Genomic DNA, 16,279 nt, shown 5'->3' with positions numbered 1-16,279 from the left:
TTCCAAATCTCCTGGCTCAAAATGTTTGTATCTTCATAGTCCCTCATGAAGATATTGGCATATGTGGGAGCTGCCGAATTGCCCATAGATGTGCCGCTCTTTTGAATGTACCATTCATCACCATATTTGAAATAACTGTGCATAAGGGTGAACTGAAGGAGTTCCATCAAAAAGACTTTCATGGTATCTTCATAATTACTGTGGAGTAAAGCTTTTTCAACTGCCTCTATGCCTGATTGATGGGGAATGGACGTGTACAAGACTTTGACGTCGATGGTAGCCACGACTATTTGTTGTTCTTTAGTGATGTTAATAGTAGCCAATTTGTTCAAAAAGTCTGTAGTGTCTTTTATATATGACTGGGCTTCCATTGCAAAGGGTTGAAGATACTTATCAAGGAACTTTCCTATGGGTTCATGAATGCTCTTGGAGGTAGACACTATGGGTCTACATGGTGGATTTTTCAAATCTTTGTGCACTTTCGGTGTCATGTAGAATGACGGGCTCTGTGGATCCATCTGTGTCAGGTATTGTTTGGTTTTTTCTATGATGGTGCCATTGTCTATAGCTTTTTTCAAAACTGTGAAAAAGTATCTTGAATTTCTCTAGTGGGATTGTGCTGTATTTTCATGTTGTATTTTCATGTTTCCCGCACAAGTTTGGCAGAGTTTCCCTTTAACGCATAGAAGAAACAGCTTTGTTTAAACCTCATGTCAGTCACGAACTCTGATATACTTATCACATTATCTTTCGCGCCACTTTGACATCTTAGCAACCAGTACCATATAGTGTTGTCCAATTTGTTGGGAAAGCTTGTTTTTTTAAAAATTGTAACATTACCACAACTACCTATATGTTATATATACAGCTGAACTTGGTTATTTTAGGTATATAGCTTTTTTATCCGATTATGTTAGTAGCTACTGTTTAATATATTTTTGGTTGGTGTTCAGAATGTAGTACTAATTACTGTCGTTTCAACCCACAGATCCCTTGATAAAGGCACCGGCTTGCGCCGAAATGCATTGGGAGGCCATGGGAGGCCAGTGAAATGCTTATTAAGCTAAGAATATCAGATTGAAAATCATATTGTTACGATGCTTGATGTCAATTAACATTATGGATATCGTCATACACCATGGATTATCAATAAATTGAATTATCCTCATGGAGAACTGATAAACTGTTTCAAAATTCTTGCTGGTTACTCAGCACATACTCGTGCCCAGGGTTACAAGTTGATTAGGAACTTGTTTGTATCCGTTGTCAGTTTTCCCCTCCCCTGAATAGGGGGTGTCCTTGGAGCACAGTCAACCTATAATAAATCCAGACACCAAAACGCAGTGCTCGAATCAACCTATTTTTTTGACATTTTTCAACCTACTCACCAGATTCGAAGCACGACCTAGAGATAAGATGCAATACGACGAGATTACTCACATGACTGAAAGCAGAGCAGAAACATTTGCATTTGATGCAGAAGCAAGCTCACGAATATATTCTCTCATACAAGAAGAAACTACGGAGTTCGCCACCAATAAAACCAAGGAACAACATGTCAAACAGCTGTTATATTTAACCAGAAAAACCATCAACCAACGCCTCCATGCAAGTACCTTGATTAGGTACCATAAAGCACAGCGGATTCCAAGAGGACTCAGGATCCCTCTGAAACCGTCACTATATAAAAACAGTAAACAATTCGTTGACAAATGGTATGCCATATTAAACAAGTGCAGTTTAGATTTAATTCTTTTGATTATTGAGGAATTTTCAAGAATTCTTGAAGAACTTAACACAGAAATCGTTGGAGTGAAAGATGAATTGAGCAAATTGATGAGCCCAGAAGAAATCACGAAAACATTAGAAGATATAAACCAACAATTAACAAAACATATACAAGAAATCAATGAGCGTAAGATAAGAAAATACCGTCGGGACACCCTCGATTACAAGCTGGAGGAAGTATATTCATGGGCGGAAGTCTATGCTAAAAGAAGGCAAACTAAAGGGTATGCTTCACAAACGGATACCTCTTCCACAGGTAGTGACACATCTGGACAAAGAGGACCTCAAAACACAGAAACACGAAGAGCAAAAGACATTCCAACAACCTCTGCACAGATGCCTTTTTTAGAGTCAGGCCCAGACATAAGGGAAGACCCAGGAGGGGCCATAAATATAGAGAAAGAGAAAGATCCACCGATAACAAAAGAAAAAACCAGGAGGAAGAAATAACAACCAGACAAATTAATGAAGATAATTTGGTCATTAATATATCACAAAAACTCCTCACCAAAAAAGAAATGACCACATTACAGAAAGGCTCTTCCTTCATACCCACCACCGATACTGATGTCCTTGAATTGGAAGTAAGTTTGTTTAAACTAACACGCAAATTACGACTCAGAAACTTCTTTGATAACATTGTTACAGATGATAAAAGAGAAGAAGAAGATGAACTTAAGGGACTTCGACCACATAGCAACTACATGGCACCTGTGAGCCACAAGGCAATAGATTTATTTGAAACCCTCTGCAAACAAGATATACAGTCTATCAAGTTTTGCAATAAGAAACATACCAACATACCGTTCAGTGAATTGAATATCATCAGAAACATTAGTAACGATGAATCTGTGATTTGTCAGAAAGCTGACAAGGGTGGAGCTTTAGTCATAATGGACCGGTCATACTATGAGTCACAAGTCACAGAACATTTGGAAGACACCAACCTCTACATGAAAATACAACACAATCCCACTAGAGAAATTCAAGATACTTTTTCACAGATTTTGAAAAAAGCTATCGACAATGGCACCATTAAAGAAAAAACCAAACAATACCTGACACAGATGGATCCATGGAGCCCGTCATTCTACATGACACCGAAAGTGCACAAAGATTTGAAAAATCCACCATGTAGACCCATAGTGTCTACCTCCAAGAGCATTCATGAACCCATAGGAAAGTTCCTTGATAAGTATCTTCAACCCTTTGCAATGGAAGCCCAGTCATATATCAAAGACACTACAGACTTTTTGAACAAATTGGCTACTATTAACATCACTAAAGAACAACAAATAGTCATGGCTACCATTGACGTCAAAGCCTTGTACAGGTCCATTCCCCATCAATCAGGCATAGAGGCAGTTGAAAAAGCTATACTCCACAGTAATTATGAAGATACCATGAAAGTCTTTTTGATGGAACTCCTTCAGTTCACCCTTATGCACAGTTATTTCAAATATGGTGATGAATGGTACATTCAAAAAAGCGGCACATCTATGGGCAATTCGGCAGCTCCCACATATGCCAATATCTTCATGAGGGACTATGAAGATACAAACATTTTGAGCCAGGAGATTTGGAAGGAACATATCAAACGTTATGTTCGATTTATCAATGACATTTTCATTGTTTGGGAAGGGGCCAAAGAAGTTCTATCATCGGAAATATCCAAACTAAATTTGATTGACGAACGCATACAGTTCACTTGGGACATCCAAGAAAAAAACATCAACTTTCTAGATGTAACTATTATCAGAGGTGATTCCACTTTCAATACGACTCTATACAGAAAGAACACAGACCGCAACAACTTACTTAGTTATGACAGCTTTCATCCTCCAGCCCTAAAGAGACACCTACCATATTCTCAACTAATGAGGGTGAAACGAGTAGTCTCGGAACCGGAGAAAGCGGAGAAACAAATGGACGAAATGTCTACACGATTCCAAAAGAGAGGTTACCCCACGCCAATCTTGAATGAAGCCAGAAAGAGAATCAAAAATGTGTCCAGAGAAAGTCTATTAACCAACAAACCGGTGAATAAAGAACAACGCATTACATGCGTGAGTAAATTTTCCACATCCAGCCAATCCTTTAAAAATATCATTAAAAAACATTGGTCCATACTACGGGTGGAACCAGATTTTAAGGGAGCCTTTGAGCAAGAACCACTATTTGCACACACCAGACCCATGAATGTGGGACAACTACTTAAATCAAGACCTAAGATTAGTTTGTTCACCACATTTAAAGGAACTCTGCCATGTATGAACTGTAACAACTGTGGGAACATTATTAAAGGCAACAAGTTATCTCCTCCTGAGTTTAAAGACATTATCAACTTGAAAGTAAATGGCACATGTGACACAATGAATGTTATATATGTAATGAGTTGTCCATGCAAACTACACTACGTGGGACACACTGAGCGCAAATTCAAAATTCGGCTGAATGAACACAAGAGCAACATTAGAACTAAAATGCTCAAGTCCACGGTTGCCATGCATTTTAAGGAAGCCAAACACGAGATAACTGAACTTAAGGCACGCATTCTTGAAGTTGTGGAAAAACATGAAGGCATCAACAACAAAACACAACTTCTGAAGAGAGAAAATCACTGGATATATCGTTTAAGGACTTTGAGACCGGGGGGCCTCAATGAAAGGGTGGAATTTCTTTGTTATTTGTAATTGCACTGTTATCGGTCTACTTTCTCCTTGCATGGAGACATCTGGTTATTTGTACCTTTATCTGAGTTACACTGCATTGTAGCACACAAGTTCCACAATCCTTAGCGCATTGCGTAGGTACAGACTCCACCCACCCATTTCCCTTTATTCCTCTTCCGCCACTCCGTGTAAGTTCAAACGGAGCGTAGCGGATCTCACAGAGAGCGGTACACTACTTTTTTCAATGGTAAGCCTATACAGCTAGCAGCGCGACACATTATTTTATGCCAGATTGTTTCGGTTTAAACGGTTACTATGTAGCTACTTTATCGGTTTATTTAACTCAAACTTAATACCGCTTTGTTTCCCGCACAAGTTTGGCAGGGTTTCCCTTTAACGCATAGAAGAAACAGCTTTGTTTAAACCTCATGTCAGTCACGAACTCTGATATACTTATCACATTATCTTTCGCGCCACTTTGACATCTTAGCAACCAGTACCATATAGTGTTGTCCAATTTGTTGGGAAAGCGTGTTTTTTTTTTAAATTGTAACATTACCACAACTACCTACATGTTATATATACAGCTGAACTTGGTTATTTTAGGTATATAGCTTTTTTATCCGATTATGTTAGTAGCTACTGTTTAATATATTTTTGGTTGGCGTTCAGAACGTAGTACTAATTACTGTTGTTTCAACCCACAGATCCCTTGATAAAGGCGCCGGCTTGCGCCGAAATGCAGTGGGAGGCCATGGGAGGCCAGTGAAATGCTTATTAAGCTAAGAATATCAGATTGAGAATCATATTGTTACGATACTTGATGTGAATTAACATTATGGATATCGTCATACACCATGGATTATCAATAAATTGAATTATCCTCATGAAGAACTGATAAACTGTTTCAAAATTCTTGCTGGTTACTCAGCACATACTCGTGCCCAGGGTTACAAGTTGATTAGGAACTTGTTTGTATCCATTGTCAGTATTCCCCACCCCTGAGTAGGGGGTGTCCTTGGAGCACAGTCAACCTATAATAAATCCAGACACCAAAACGCAGTGCTCGAATCAACCTATTTTTATGTTATATGTGTACATCTTGTGTCTGTCTTTTTCCTTTAAAGCATTCATTTCAAGGAGAAAAACCACACTGTTTTCTGTTGGTGGTTGGGTTATTTATTGTACCCGAATTTTTAATTCATTCATATATAGTAAAAGAGGGACAACTGTTCTCCACAGATTGACACACAGAATTTACCAACAAACATATACAACTACATACACTACTTCATACTTTTAACAATATTCAGTAAAACACACGAGAATACAGCTGAGTTGTTTTAGGCACAGCGAGAATACCGCTCAGTTGTACTAGGAATATGTTTATTGTTAGTAAGAACATCTTGAAGAATGAATAAGATGTAAGATGTAAACAAGATATGAGAATATTGTTAAATGTATGAAGTAGTGTATGTAGTTGTATATGTTTGTTGGTAAATTCTGTGTGTCAATCTGTGGAGAACAGTTGACCCCCTTTTACTATAATTGAATGAATTAAAAATTCGGGTGAAATAAATAACCCAACCACCAACAGAAAATAGTGTGGCTTTTCTCCTTGAAATGAATGGAGTCTAAGTGATACAGGAACCTAGGTTATTATTGTTGTTGTTAGTTTAAACGGGTCCTTACTGGTTCCGGTCCTTCGGGCCCACCCCCTCTCGTTGTTCTACTTTTTCCTTTACAGTGCACCTCATAGGAATAGGATGATATATTATGTCTAGGTAGTGTTGCCCTCACATTTTTCTAGGTCACTGTACCAGCATTTGGATATTTCACAACTATAATGCCATTTGTATCTTTTTTTGTGTTCTTTCCCTTTTGTTACAGGTATACATTGCAGATATCTATAAAATAAAAATTGAGGCACAGATTAGTCTCGGTTAGCCGAAATAAACGTAATTAAGTTTAACAGTGATGTTAAGGAACATCTTGACATGAGTAAGGTGGAGATCTGTGCAACCCCGTCCTGAAGAAGATGCCCAGCTTCGAAAAATGTTGATGCACTCATGAGGTGTTGTACATTAACATAAAAATACACCTCGACACCCCCCTTTTCAATAGTGCCAGCAGAGAGGCCCATTAAAATTTATTAGACCTCATGTGCCAGGCCCTTTTTAATTTTTCACTACCCACACTTTTTCGAACCCATCACTCACTTAGCGACATAACCCCTTCTCACACCACACATAGTCAAAACGTTAGTGCTCCCACGTATTCCGTCGGTTAGTAGCACGCTGCATCCCATAGAGGGGAGCGAAGACCCCAATGATGAAGCATGACAACAAGGGTCCTTTTGGTGTGTGAGGGGTATTTAAAGAACACTGTGTGCTCCCCACCATTTTAGGGACTGCTCCAGCAACATCCCTGTGTGGATTCTCTTTAAGTAATTGTACCTGGGGAGACCGAATCCACTACATTTCATCTCTCTTCTCCCTTTTTGTTGTATTTATGGCTTATTCAAACAGACAGGTCTTAAGAGCCATTCAGAATTCTGGAAGTGAGGTATGGTTCGGAGTTGTGTGGGGAGGCTGTTCCAGGTCTTTTCTGTGATGTGGGAGAAGGAGCATCCTCTACTTCTGCTTTGGTAGATGCAGGGAATATTGCCACTTGAGAGGGAGGTGGAGTACAGTCTTCTTGATGACTGTTGGAGGTTCAGGTTTTGGTTAATATAGGCAGGTGTTGGTTGTGTAGAGCCTTGAATGCATGGGTCAGCACCTTGATTTGGCATTTCTTCTGTAGGGGCAACCAGTGGAGTTACCGGAGGTGGGGTGTGATGTGGGTTTGTCAGGGAAGGCCAAGGATGAATCTGGCTGAGGCTTTCTGTATGGTCTGAATTTTGTGTAGGAGGTGTGAAGCGATTACTAAGTTGAGGGAATTTCCGTAGTCCAGTTGACTGGTGATAAGGGCTTTTGTCACAATTCCGCGTGTGTAGGAGTAGCTACTTGAAAATCTTATGTAGCATGCGCAGAGTGAGGATGCTGGTGGGGGAGATGGTATGATATGGGATTTAATGGTGAGCTTGTTGTCAATGATGATTCTGAGGTTTCTGGTGTGGTTGGAGGAAGTGGGTGCTGATCCTAAGTCTGATGGCCACCAGGAGTCATTCCACGTGTTGCTGCTGTTGCCAAACAACAGTACTTCCAGCTTGTCTGTGTTCAGCTGCAGACAGTTGTTCTTCATCCAGTCAGCTATTCTTGTCATGCATCTGTGGAAGTTGGTTCTGGTGATAAATGGGTCATCAGTGACTGGAAGTATGAGTTTGGTGTTATTTGCGTAACAAATTATGCTGAGAAGGTCGGATCTGATGATGTTGACCAGCAGGGTCATATATGGAATGAAGAGCACAGGGCTAGGGGGATGAGCCCTGTGGGACATTACAGGAATCTCTTTGGGTTCGGAGGTGAAAGGTAGGTGGTGGACCCTCGGGGTACTTCCAGTGAGGAACAACGAGATCCATCTGAGTGTGTCCCTTTGTATGCCGATGTGCTGGAGTCTTTTGATCGGTGCGTGATGGTCAAAGGGTGCTGAGAGGTAAAGCGGGTGAGGAGGGCTAAGATGTCTTTGGTGGCTGCGATCAGGGTGGTTTCAGTGCTGTGATTGCTGCGTAAGCCAGATTGGGAGACATCGTATAGCTTGTGCTGCTTTATGTGTGTCATGAGTTGCTGGTTGATTTTTTTTTTTGCCAGTGTCTTCACTGGTAAAGGAGGCACGGAGATTGGCCTGTAGTTTTTTAATTCACCAAGGTTAGTGAGGGATTCTTTGAGTGGTGGGCTGACTTCAGTGTGCTTCCAGGTGTCTGGAAATGTTGCTGTGGTGATAGAGGTGTTGAGAAGGTGGTGAGTTCCTAGTCGATCCTTTAGTTTCCATGGTTGAAGATTTAGTGTGGGCATGGGTCTACAGGAGCTCCAGAGTGGATGAATTTCATTGTGGAGGCGGTGTACCGGGTGGAGACGAGTTTCCAGGTGGTCATGCTGCAGTACGTGTCAGTTGCAGTGGTGGCATATCTGTTGAAGAAGTCCGTAGGTGTGAGATGGGGGTTCAATGTTTCTGTATATAGTTGTGATCTGGTCTTGAAAGAAGTTGGTGATGTTGTTGCACAGCTCCTGTGAGGATGTAATGTACTTTTCACTTGCAGACGGATTGGATAATTCCTTAACAATATTGAAAAGTTTCTGGGAGTTGTTGTCACTGGTTTTTGATGCATGTGGCTAGTCCTGTCTTCTTTGTTGCACTCTTCAGGCTGTGGCAGAGGTTGAGGGAGGTTTCAAGGTTACCCTGTCAGAGGGGTCCAAGGTGGCAAGACATCTGTTTTTTGTCTTGTTTTACTGTTCTGAGTTCTTGAGTGTACCAGCTTGCCTTTTTTGAGGATTTTCTCTGACTGTTGCTCTTGATGGGGACAATGCTGTCGGTGCAATTGGTGATCCAGGCATTGACGTTCTTCACTGCCCGTGCAAGGTTTGCGGTGGTAGTGGGCTGGGAGGTTATGAGGGCACCTGTCCAGCTGGTTTCTGAGATTTTGTTCCACCTCTGGTGGGGGTACTGGTCATCTTGGGGGTGTTTAAGTGGAGAATGGAGTGGCCATTCCATTTGAGTTCTCTGGCATGGCTGTATTTGACGTGATTGCTGTATGTGTTCTGTGGTACTGTATGTGTTCTGTGGTGTGTGTAGGGTTGTGGATGATATGGGTAAATCTGATGCTTCTCTAACTGTCGAGGAGGTGTGTGGTGTTATTGTCATTGGGGTCATCAATGTGGAAATTTAGGTCACTGAGGAAGATGTAGTCCTTGGAGTCTAAGGCTAGGGACGCATTGATTTCTGTGATGGTGTTACAAAAGCTGCAACCTGTGCCTGTAGGTTGGAATGTGATGGTGCCTCTGATGGTTGTCTTCTCATCCATGTGGAGCTTAAAGTTGAGATGTTCCATGGGGGTAGAGGTGCTGTCAGTCATGGTGGTGTACTGTTTGGTTTCTTTCTGGATGAAGGCTGTTCCTACTCCTGGCTTTGTGGTACTGTCCTGGTGAGTGATTGTATATCCATCTGGGATCATTGTGGCAATGTCTGGGGCAATTGTGGTGTTGAGCTAGGTCTCAGTGAAGAAGACCAAGTCGGGTACAGGGCTGGCAATGAGGTCCCACTATTCGGTGGAATGTTTTCCTAGTGAGTGCGTGTTGAGAAAGGCGCATGCAAGTTGGTATTTTTGTTCAGGTGGTGTCTGTTGTGTGTTCAGGCTGGGACTGTGGGTGGGTTGGTGTGTGTGCTGTGGCAGGTGAAGTGGCAGTGGGTGCAGTTGGAAAATGCTACCATGGAACATGGGTCGGTGCGGTTGCAGTGTTTCTGCGGCATCCGGGGTCAATAGTGTAGAGCTCAGCAATCGTGTTTCTTCAGGGTGGTAGGGTCAGGGGTCTTGGTGGTGGGGGCAGTCCAGGTGAGGATGGGCACAGTGGTGCGGTTGCACTGCGACCTGCATTAGGTGGGTCCTGGGGTTGGCAGGGCTTTGGTTGGTGGGAAGAATGTTGAGTGGGAAAACCGGGAGGGAAAATCCCGGCAGGAAAACCCAGGCTGCAGCAGTGTCACTAGATCAGTCTGCAACAAGCAAGAACTGGAGGCAACAGGCAAGTGGCAGGCTTAATATCCAGGTATACTTCAAAGGGAGAAGTGTGATTTGTGAAGGTGATACTGTGGGTGCCATGCTAATATCACCTCACCAATTGCGCTCAATTTTCAGTTTCCATCTGTTTATTTATGTAGGTATTTATTTGGTTTGCATAGCATGCATTGGGACTAAACACCACTTTGAGGTGACAATGAGTTTATATAGGTTAGTTCCCTTTATGAGTTTCAGTCCATGTCTTAGGAACTGTTCAAGGAGCTGAATGCTAAATACCTATTTTCTATGTACCAAGTTTCAGAGATGGTTGGGCATTTTTTCAAAGGACTAGGAGGGCTTGGGAGTGAAAGGAAGGTCTGTATAAAGGTGTGTAATTTAGGGTTTAGTTGAGAGGCTGTCGGACTTGATTGGATCCGCAGGTCTGTATATGGTAAGTTGCAGAGATTTTGGTCCATGACTTGAATTGTTCATATTTCTGAATTTTTCAGCTGAACTTTGCTTGTGTGGTATGCTTTTTTTCTGCTGATCTCGGAGTTTGATTAAATATCTAATGTGGTGACAACTTCTGAAGACAGATTAGGTCGATAATCTTGAGTCATTTGAAGATTAAGCAAAGGCAATTTTTATCTATAGATGTAGGATCTGCAACAACATTGCCATATCTATCAGGAACACCCCAATGCTGCTCCAGTGTAGGAAAAAGTTTAAGACTCACCTCTTAAAAGAACATCACAAAGCATTACACGTCCACAACTCAGCTTCCTCTGCGTTTACTCATTGACCTTATGCCTGTCTTCGACCATGTACAGTGCTCCTGTGCCTTTTGGCTAGGTTTGCACTATATAAATACCATAAACCTATATGTAACAAAGGACACACAGACAGAGAGGCACTCCTGTAAGTGTAACATAAAGTGGTGGCAATTTAGCCAGTCTCTGCTTAAATAGAAGACATTATAATGTAAGTGGCTAGCATCTGAAAAAACAGCAAAAAACTTTTAGTGTGCTCTGCAGCTTTTAAATCACAGAATTTCATTCTTATTTTGCTGGCTGTCGGATAAATTACAAAAAAAATGATTATCTAACCGGTGGTTGGCTAAATAATAGATCATGCACTACTTTTTACCCGGACAGAGACTAAGGGCCCCATTAGGATGGCAGGCGGATTGCCCCCACCAGGCCGGCGGTAGTCACGTCTGCCAGTCAGGGGCGATCCGCCTGCCATCCTTGCAGAAATGACCCCCAGCCATATTACAATAGCTGGGGGGTCCGCGGCGGCCGGAAAGACAGTCCGCCGCTTTTTTGCCGGGTCGACCTGTTGACCGGGTAGAAAAGGGTTCAATATGGTGGTGGTGAAAGCTCAGATACCTTACTTTATCATTGATGGACATGTGGAAATATGAGGTCCAGTGTTTTTACCCACTTTGTCAGTATACAACATCCTGGATCCTAGCAGCTTAGAGACAGGAACTCAAAGCTTGCCCTTGATTTACTGATACAAAAAAGAATCCATGGATACCCAACACTTCAAATGGCTCCCTTGGTCAATCAAACCTGTCTAAGTACCACAAACCCTGATGCCATTTTAGGTGTTGGGGATCCACAGATTGAAGAAGGAATTATTTGGGGCTAGAGCTTTGAGGGAACCCCCACAATAGCCTTGGGATCTGGGTGTGCCCACCCTTGTTCCTTACATATCATTTTAATTTTTACTTCAGGATACAGGGACTTTTGCTCACTTCAAGAAATGGCAACTGAAAACAAAAATTATCTTTTGGATGCCAGTCAGATAACACAGCTCCATGGACGCAACTCTGGATCCACAGACAATTGGAGAAAACACTGCCTTGTCCATCAGATTCTTTTATGTTTATTTAAGTTCTGGACTAGCGGCAGATCTGTGGATCCCAAACAGCCATGATATACAAAAGCTTTAAACTTTTTAAGCCCACTAGCCGACACAGCAACATTTTAGCCCCTGGAGTCCCACTCAGTCACACCCACAAGAGTCAAGGGTTCAGGATATCCCTACCTTGCCTCTTACACATCATTTTTGAAAACATTTTATGGACACGGAGACTGAGTTTCCGAGTCCTGTAACGCAGGCCATAACATTGTAATTCAAGTTATTGTTTAAAGTGGTTAAAATGTTAGTTATATGAAACTGGTAGGTCTTTTTTGGGGACAGCGCTTTAATCCAATATGCTGATCTCATCTCGGGGGACGATCATAGCTTCACTTTCATCTAGGTGGGGTGGTTTAACAACAGAGCCGCCCACACATCACCTAATGCAGTACTTACATATAATGGGCTCAGGGGGACACTTGATATGTTGGTTTGCTTTGTCCCTCATTTGCACACTGCGATCCCGCTGAGTTTACTGAGACAAAAATGGAAGGAGGACCTAGAGCGGGCCCTGTTGGAGAAGGAAAGGGTGGCGATGCTGGAAAGCCTGACACGTGTACCTCATAACCAGCGCTTTCAACAGAATAAATGCTGCACTCAACATCATACATAATTCACCCCGCCCACATAAATAAGTACTTCCACTGCGCTGATTCCGAATGCCCCAGATGCCGTCTGCCTGGGGCAGATTTACTGCATATGCTTTGGCATTGCCCTGCCCTTGGAGGGTACTGGACTGACATAGCGACCACTTTATCCCGCTGTACCAGGCGTGACATCTCTTTTCGTTGGGAGGTGTACATATAACACCTTTTTAAGAGAGGTAGGAAACACAAGGTCACCTCATGATTCTGAGACTTGGGCCTAGTCACAGCAAAGCGCCTGATTACTAAAAGGTGGAAAGCGCCTATGGCACCCCATGTATTGGCCTGGCGTCAGTCCTTGCTCAACTGGGCAAGGGCAGAAGGCATGGCCTTGCAGAGGGAAAACCTGCTAGGGCTTCACAAAGTTGCCTCTGGCTATCGACTGGAGGGCCATTGTAAATGCATTGTGGAAGATAGATACACCCACCGAGAACACACACGAGGAGTCAGATGCCTAATCAGCTCCAATGCCACATACAGCTATCACCGCTGCAAAACCCTAGGTAGGATGGCGTCCCTTAATCTCTACTCAGCCAGGCTTATCATAGGATCCTACTGCACACTGCAAGCAGTTACTCACCTGATGTAACACCTTGAGGCCTTAGGTCACGGGAAGTTACCCTCTCTCCTTCGTAGAGTTATTTTGTCTTAATTTTGTTGTATCATCTGTCCACTCTTCTGAGATGTGATGCACCACGCATAGATCAGCAATTAACAGCTCAATTCGATGGTAAAGTATACACTGGCATCTTCACTCAAGTGCCCTAATGATGCTGAAAGTTTGGAATCCCACATGTTGGTCATATTACACACATGCTATCACCACTGTGTCCATAGCATATGATTTGCTATTGTATTTTCCCCTGAAATATAGTCTTGTTCTATTGCTGTACTGCATCATTAAAAATTGAAAAAGATAATACAAATATTTAAACAATATAAAAATGATAACAGTAGGTCCTTCAAAAGTCCTCCGGTACTGAACATGTAAAAAAATAGGGCCCTCTGATTGGCCTAGGGAGGTTTTTCCATCTGCTGATATTTCTTTGCTGCAGGACCTAGACCAGGTCCACGGTACAGAGCAGCCTTGGGTTGGGCCCAGGGATGTTGAATTGCTCAGTCAACCTTAGCGCCTCCTCTTTTAATGCCTGTGAAGAATGGTTCTTATTCTTCACAGGCACTGTCCCCTTTGTCAATTTCATGGGTACACAAAGGGGTGAGCCTAGGGAGTAAGTGAGAACCGGGAGGACAATAGTTTCAACAGCTGGCAGCACTCTCTTGCCGGTTGGGGGGTCAGACGGGGGCAGAGGTTCACTCCCTCTACTGACCCATTGTGAACTTTTGTAAAGAAGACATCTGGGAATTTCCCTCTCTTCCTCTTCCCCTCCATCGGTCATCAAGTTCACAGTGACATCAGATCTCTCAAAGTGTGGCATGAGGAAGTTAACATCCAGGACCCTTAAGGGGTTCCTGGAGGTTTGGAGGTTCACCAGGTGGGTGACCTTTCCCTTGTACTCTATTACTTCATATGTGCCAGTCCCCAGTCCTGCAAGGGTCAGGTTCCACTTTCTCCATCACCCACCCCTTCTGATCAGATTAAAACTCTACCAGAGTAGCCTTCTGGTCATTCAAGAGTTTCATGACTTCCAAGTTTGTGGCTAGGTTCTTAGTGGCAGTCATCCTTAACCACTTCATCTGGGATCCCAGGGTCAAGTAACTGCCTACTTCCTGAGGTATTTTCTTGGGAGCTTGCTCCCACCTTTCCTTTACAAGGCTGAGAAGTCTTCAGACAGGGTAGGGAAGCTTGAAGTTGATGAACCCATTTCTATTCAGAGGCACCTCCCTGTAAACAAACAACAGGCATGGCAGACATAAAGATGGTGCCTCGGTCAAACACCACCTTCTTGGGGAAATCCACTCAGGTAAAAATCCCCATCAATGCCCCAGCCACAGCAGACTCAGTCATTTTTCTCAGAGGGTTGGCTTCTGGGTTCTGGGTGGTATGGTCCGCCAAGACCAGGATCAACTGTTTGCCCAAAGCTCTTTTTGGGGAGATCCACTCAGGTGAAAATCCCCATCAATGTCCTAGCCACAGCAAACTCAGTAATGTTTCTCAGAGGGTTGGCTTCTGGGTACTGGGTGGTATGGTCCTCCAAGACCAGGATCCACTGTTTGTCCAAAGCTGTTTTTAGGGTCCAGAGGCAACACAATACCAATGCCCACCCTTTCAAAGGGCTAGCAGAAAGGCAAAGGCATGAACAATTGAGCCTGGGCAGCTAGGCAGGTGCATTGCAGGGAAGGTCTCTGGTGCTTGTTATTTCCCTGTAACTCAGAAAAGGAGGCCAGTCAGCTAGGCCTTGGGAGTGGAGTAGGTGGTTTTGGTCTCAGGGAGCAGGTCTAGTCTTCCTTCTACAGGCATCAGGGCAGTGCTACCAACAACAGAAAGGGAAACAATGAGAGCCTTCTGCTTTCAACTGGTCGTCCCACTGGCCTGGCAGGTAGAACATGACCTACAGAATGCATCTGAGGCTATTCTCATCCAGGACCAACAAGAGTGGATGACCAGCCTTTCAAAGGTCATGGTCTTCCCCATAGAACATCATGAGCCAGTCCCAGTAGGAAGGTCCTGTAGCACTGGGGACCACCAACACACGGGTTGCTCCAGGTGCAGGAAACTTAGGCTTACTATACAGGAGATCATTCTCCAGAAGATGAGGTGAGCCCCAGAAGTTACTCTGTCAATTCAATTCAATTTTTTATTTGTTATGGAACTCCTATGGAGAAGACATATTTTAAATACAATACAAAAAATGTTTTTTTTAGTTTTTAAATACACCAGTAGATTAAAAAGAGGGAAGAAGGAGAGACATACTTTGTGTACAGTGAAAATTCTTCAATGTCTAGCCATCAAAGAGATACAACCTACAAACTAAACTTTAAATATGTCCTAATAAATAGCCATAAAAGTTTTTAAAAAATTAAATATCCTATGGCAAACCATTTCATTTGGTGGGGACAGGAAAAAGGTTCGGGCCTCCTGAGCAGAGTGAATGTTACATTTAATAAATGCTTAACTTAAAAACATTTGCCTGGCCCTTTGTAGTTCCGGGCACACAAATAGCACATGATTGAGATCCTGAATTTGTAAATAACACAATTCATAAATTCTCTCCTCTCTTGGAATGTTATCCCATATACCAGTAACTTCTCTTAAAGGCAACAGGTTAGTTCTCAAAAGGTAATCCCATGTGGAAGTTTCCATGTTAAATAAGGCTGTGGCTATTCCCCACAGCACTCCCACAAACCCCATTCATTGCAGGATTTAGATTGACTTAAAACTGTATCTCTTGCTATGATAATTGAACTTGCAGACTTCTTTAAAAATAACTTCAGTGCAGGCTTTGGCATAGGTGAATCACTATTTAAACTGAGCCCAAATAAATCATTTGTGTAAGCAAATGATCTAAAGAATGCTGATTGATCCCTTAATTTGTAAAAAAAAAATCCATTCTCAAGGCGGCCCTAAGGGAGTCCTCATACCCCCAAAAGAGGGAATTTCCCCACCTCAGGACCGCTAACAAAGATTAAATATATGAAGA

The 16,279-nt window shown here is 42.7% G+C and overlaps 1 protein-coding gene across 1 annotated transcript in view; it reads left to right on the top strand.

Moving 5' to 3' along the window:
• Positions 1 to 16,279, top strand: part of LOC147697232 (cytoplasmic tyrosine-protein kinase BMX-like) — a 619,305-nt gene that overhangs the window by 138,199 nt on the left and 464,827 nt on the right. Inside the window, exons 6-7 of the mRNA XM_086936120.1 lie at positions 1,392 to 2,044; positions 2,437 to 3,174. Coding sequence (XP_086792246.1) covers positions 1,392 to 2,044; positions 2,437 to 3,174 — 1,391 coding nt within the window. The remainder of the gene's footprint in view (positions 1 to 1,391; positions 2,045 to 2,436; positions 3,175 to 16,279) is intronic.

The sequence above is a fragment of the Lissotriton vulgaris genome, chromosome 8 (assembly GCF_964263255.1).
Source record: "Lissotriton vulgaris chromosome 8, aLisVul1.2, whole genome shotgun sequence".
Lineage (NCBI taxonomy): Eukaryota > Metazoa > Chordata > Amphibia > Caudata > Salamandridae > Lissotriton > Lissotriton vulgaris.
This window is presented reverse-complemented; position numbering and strand designations above follow the sequence as displayed.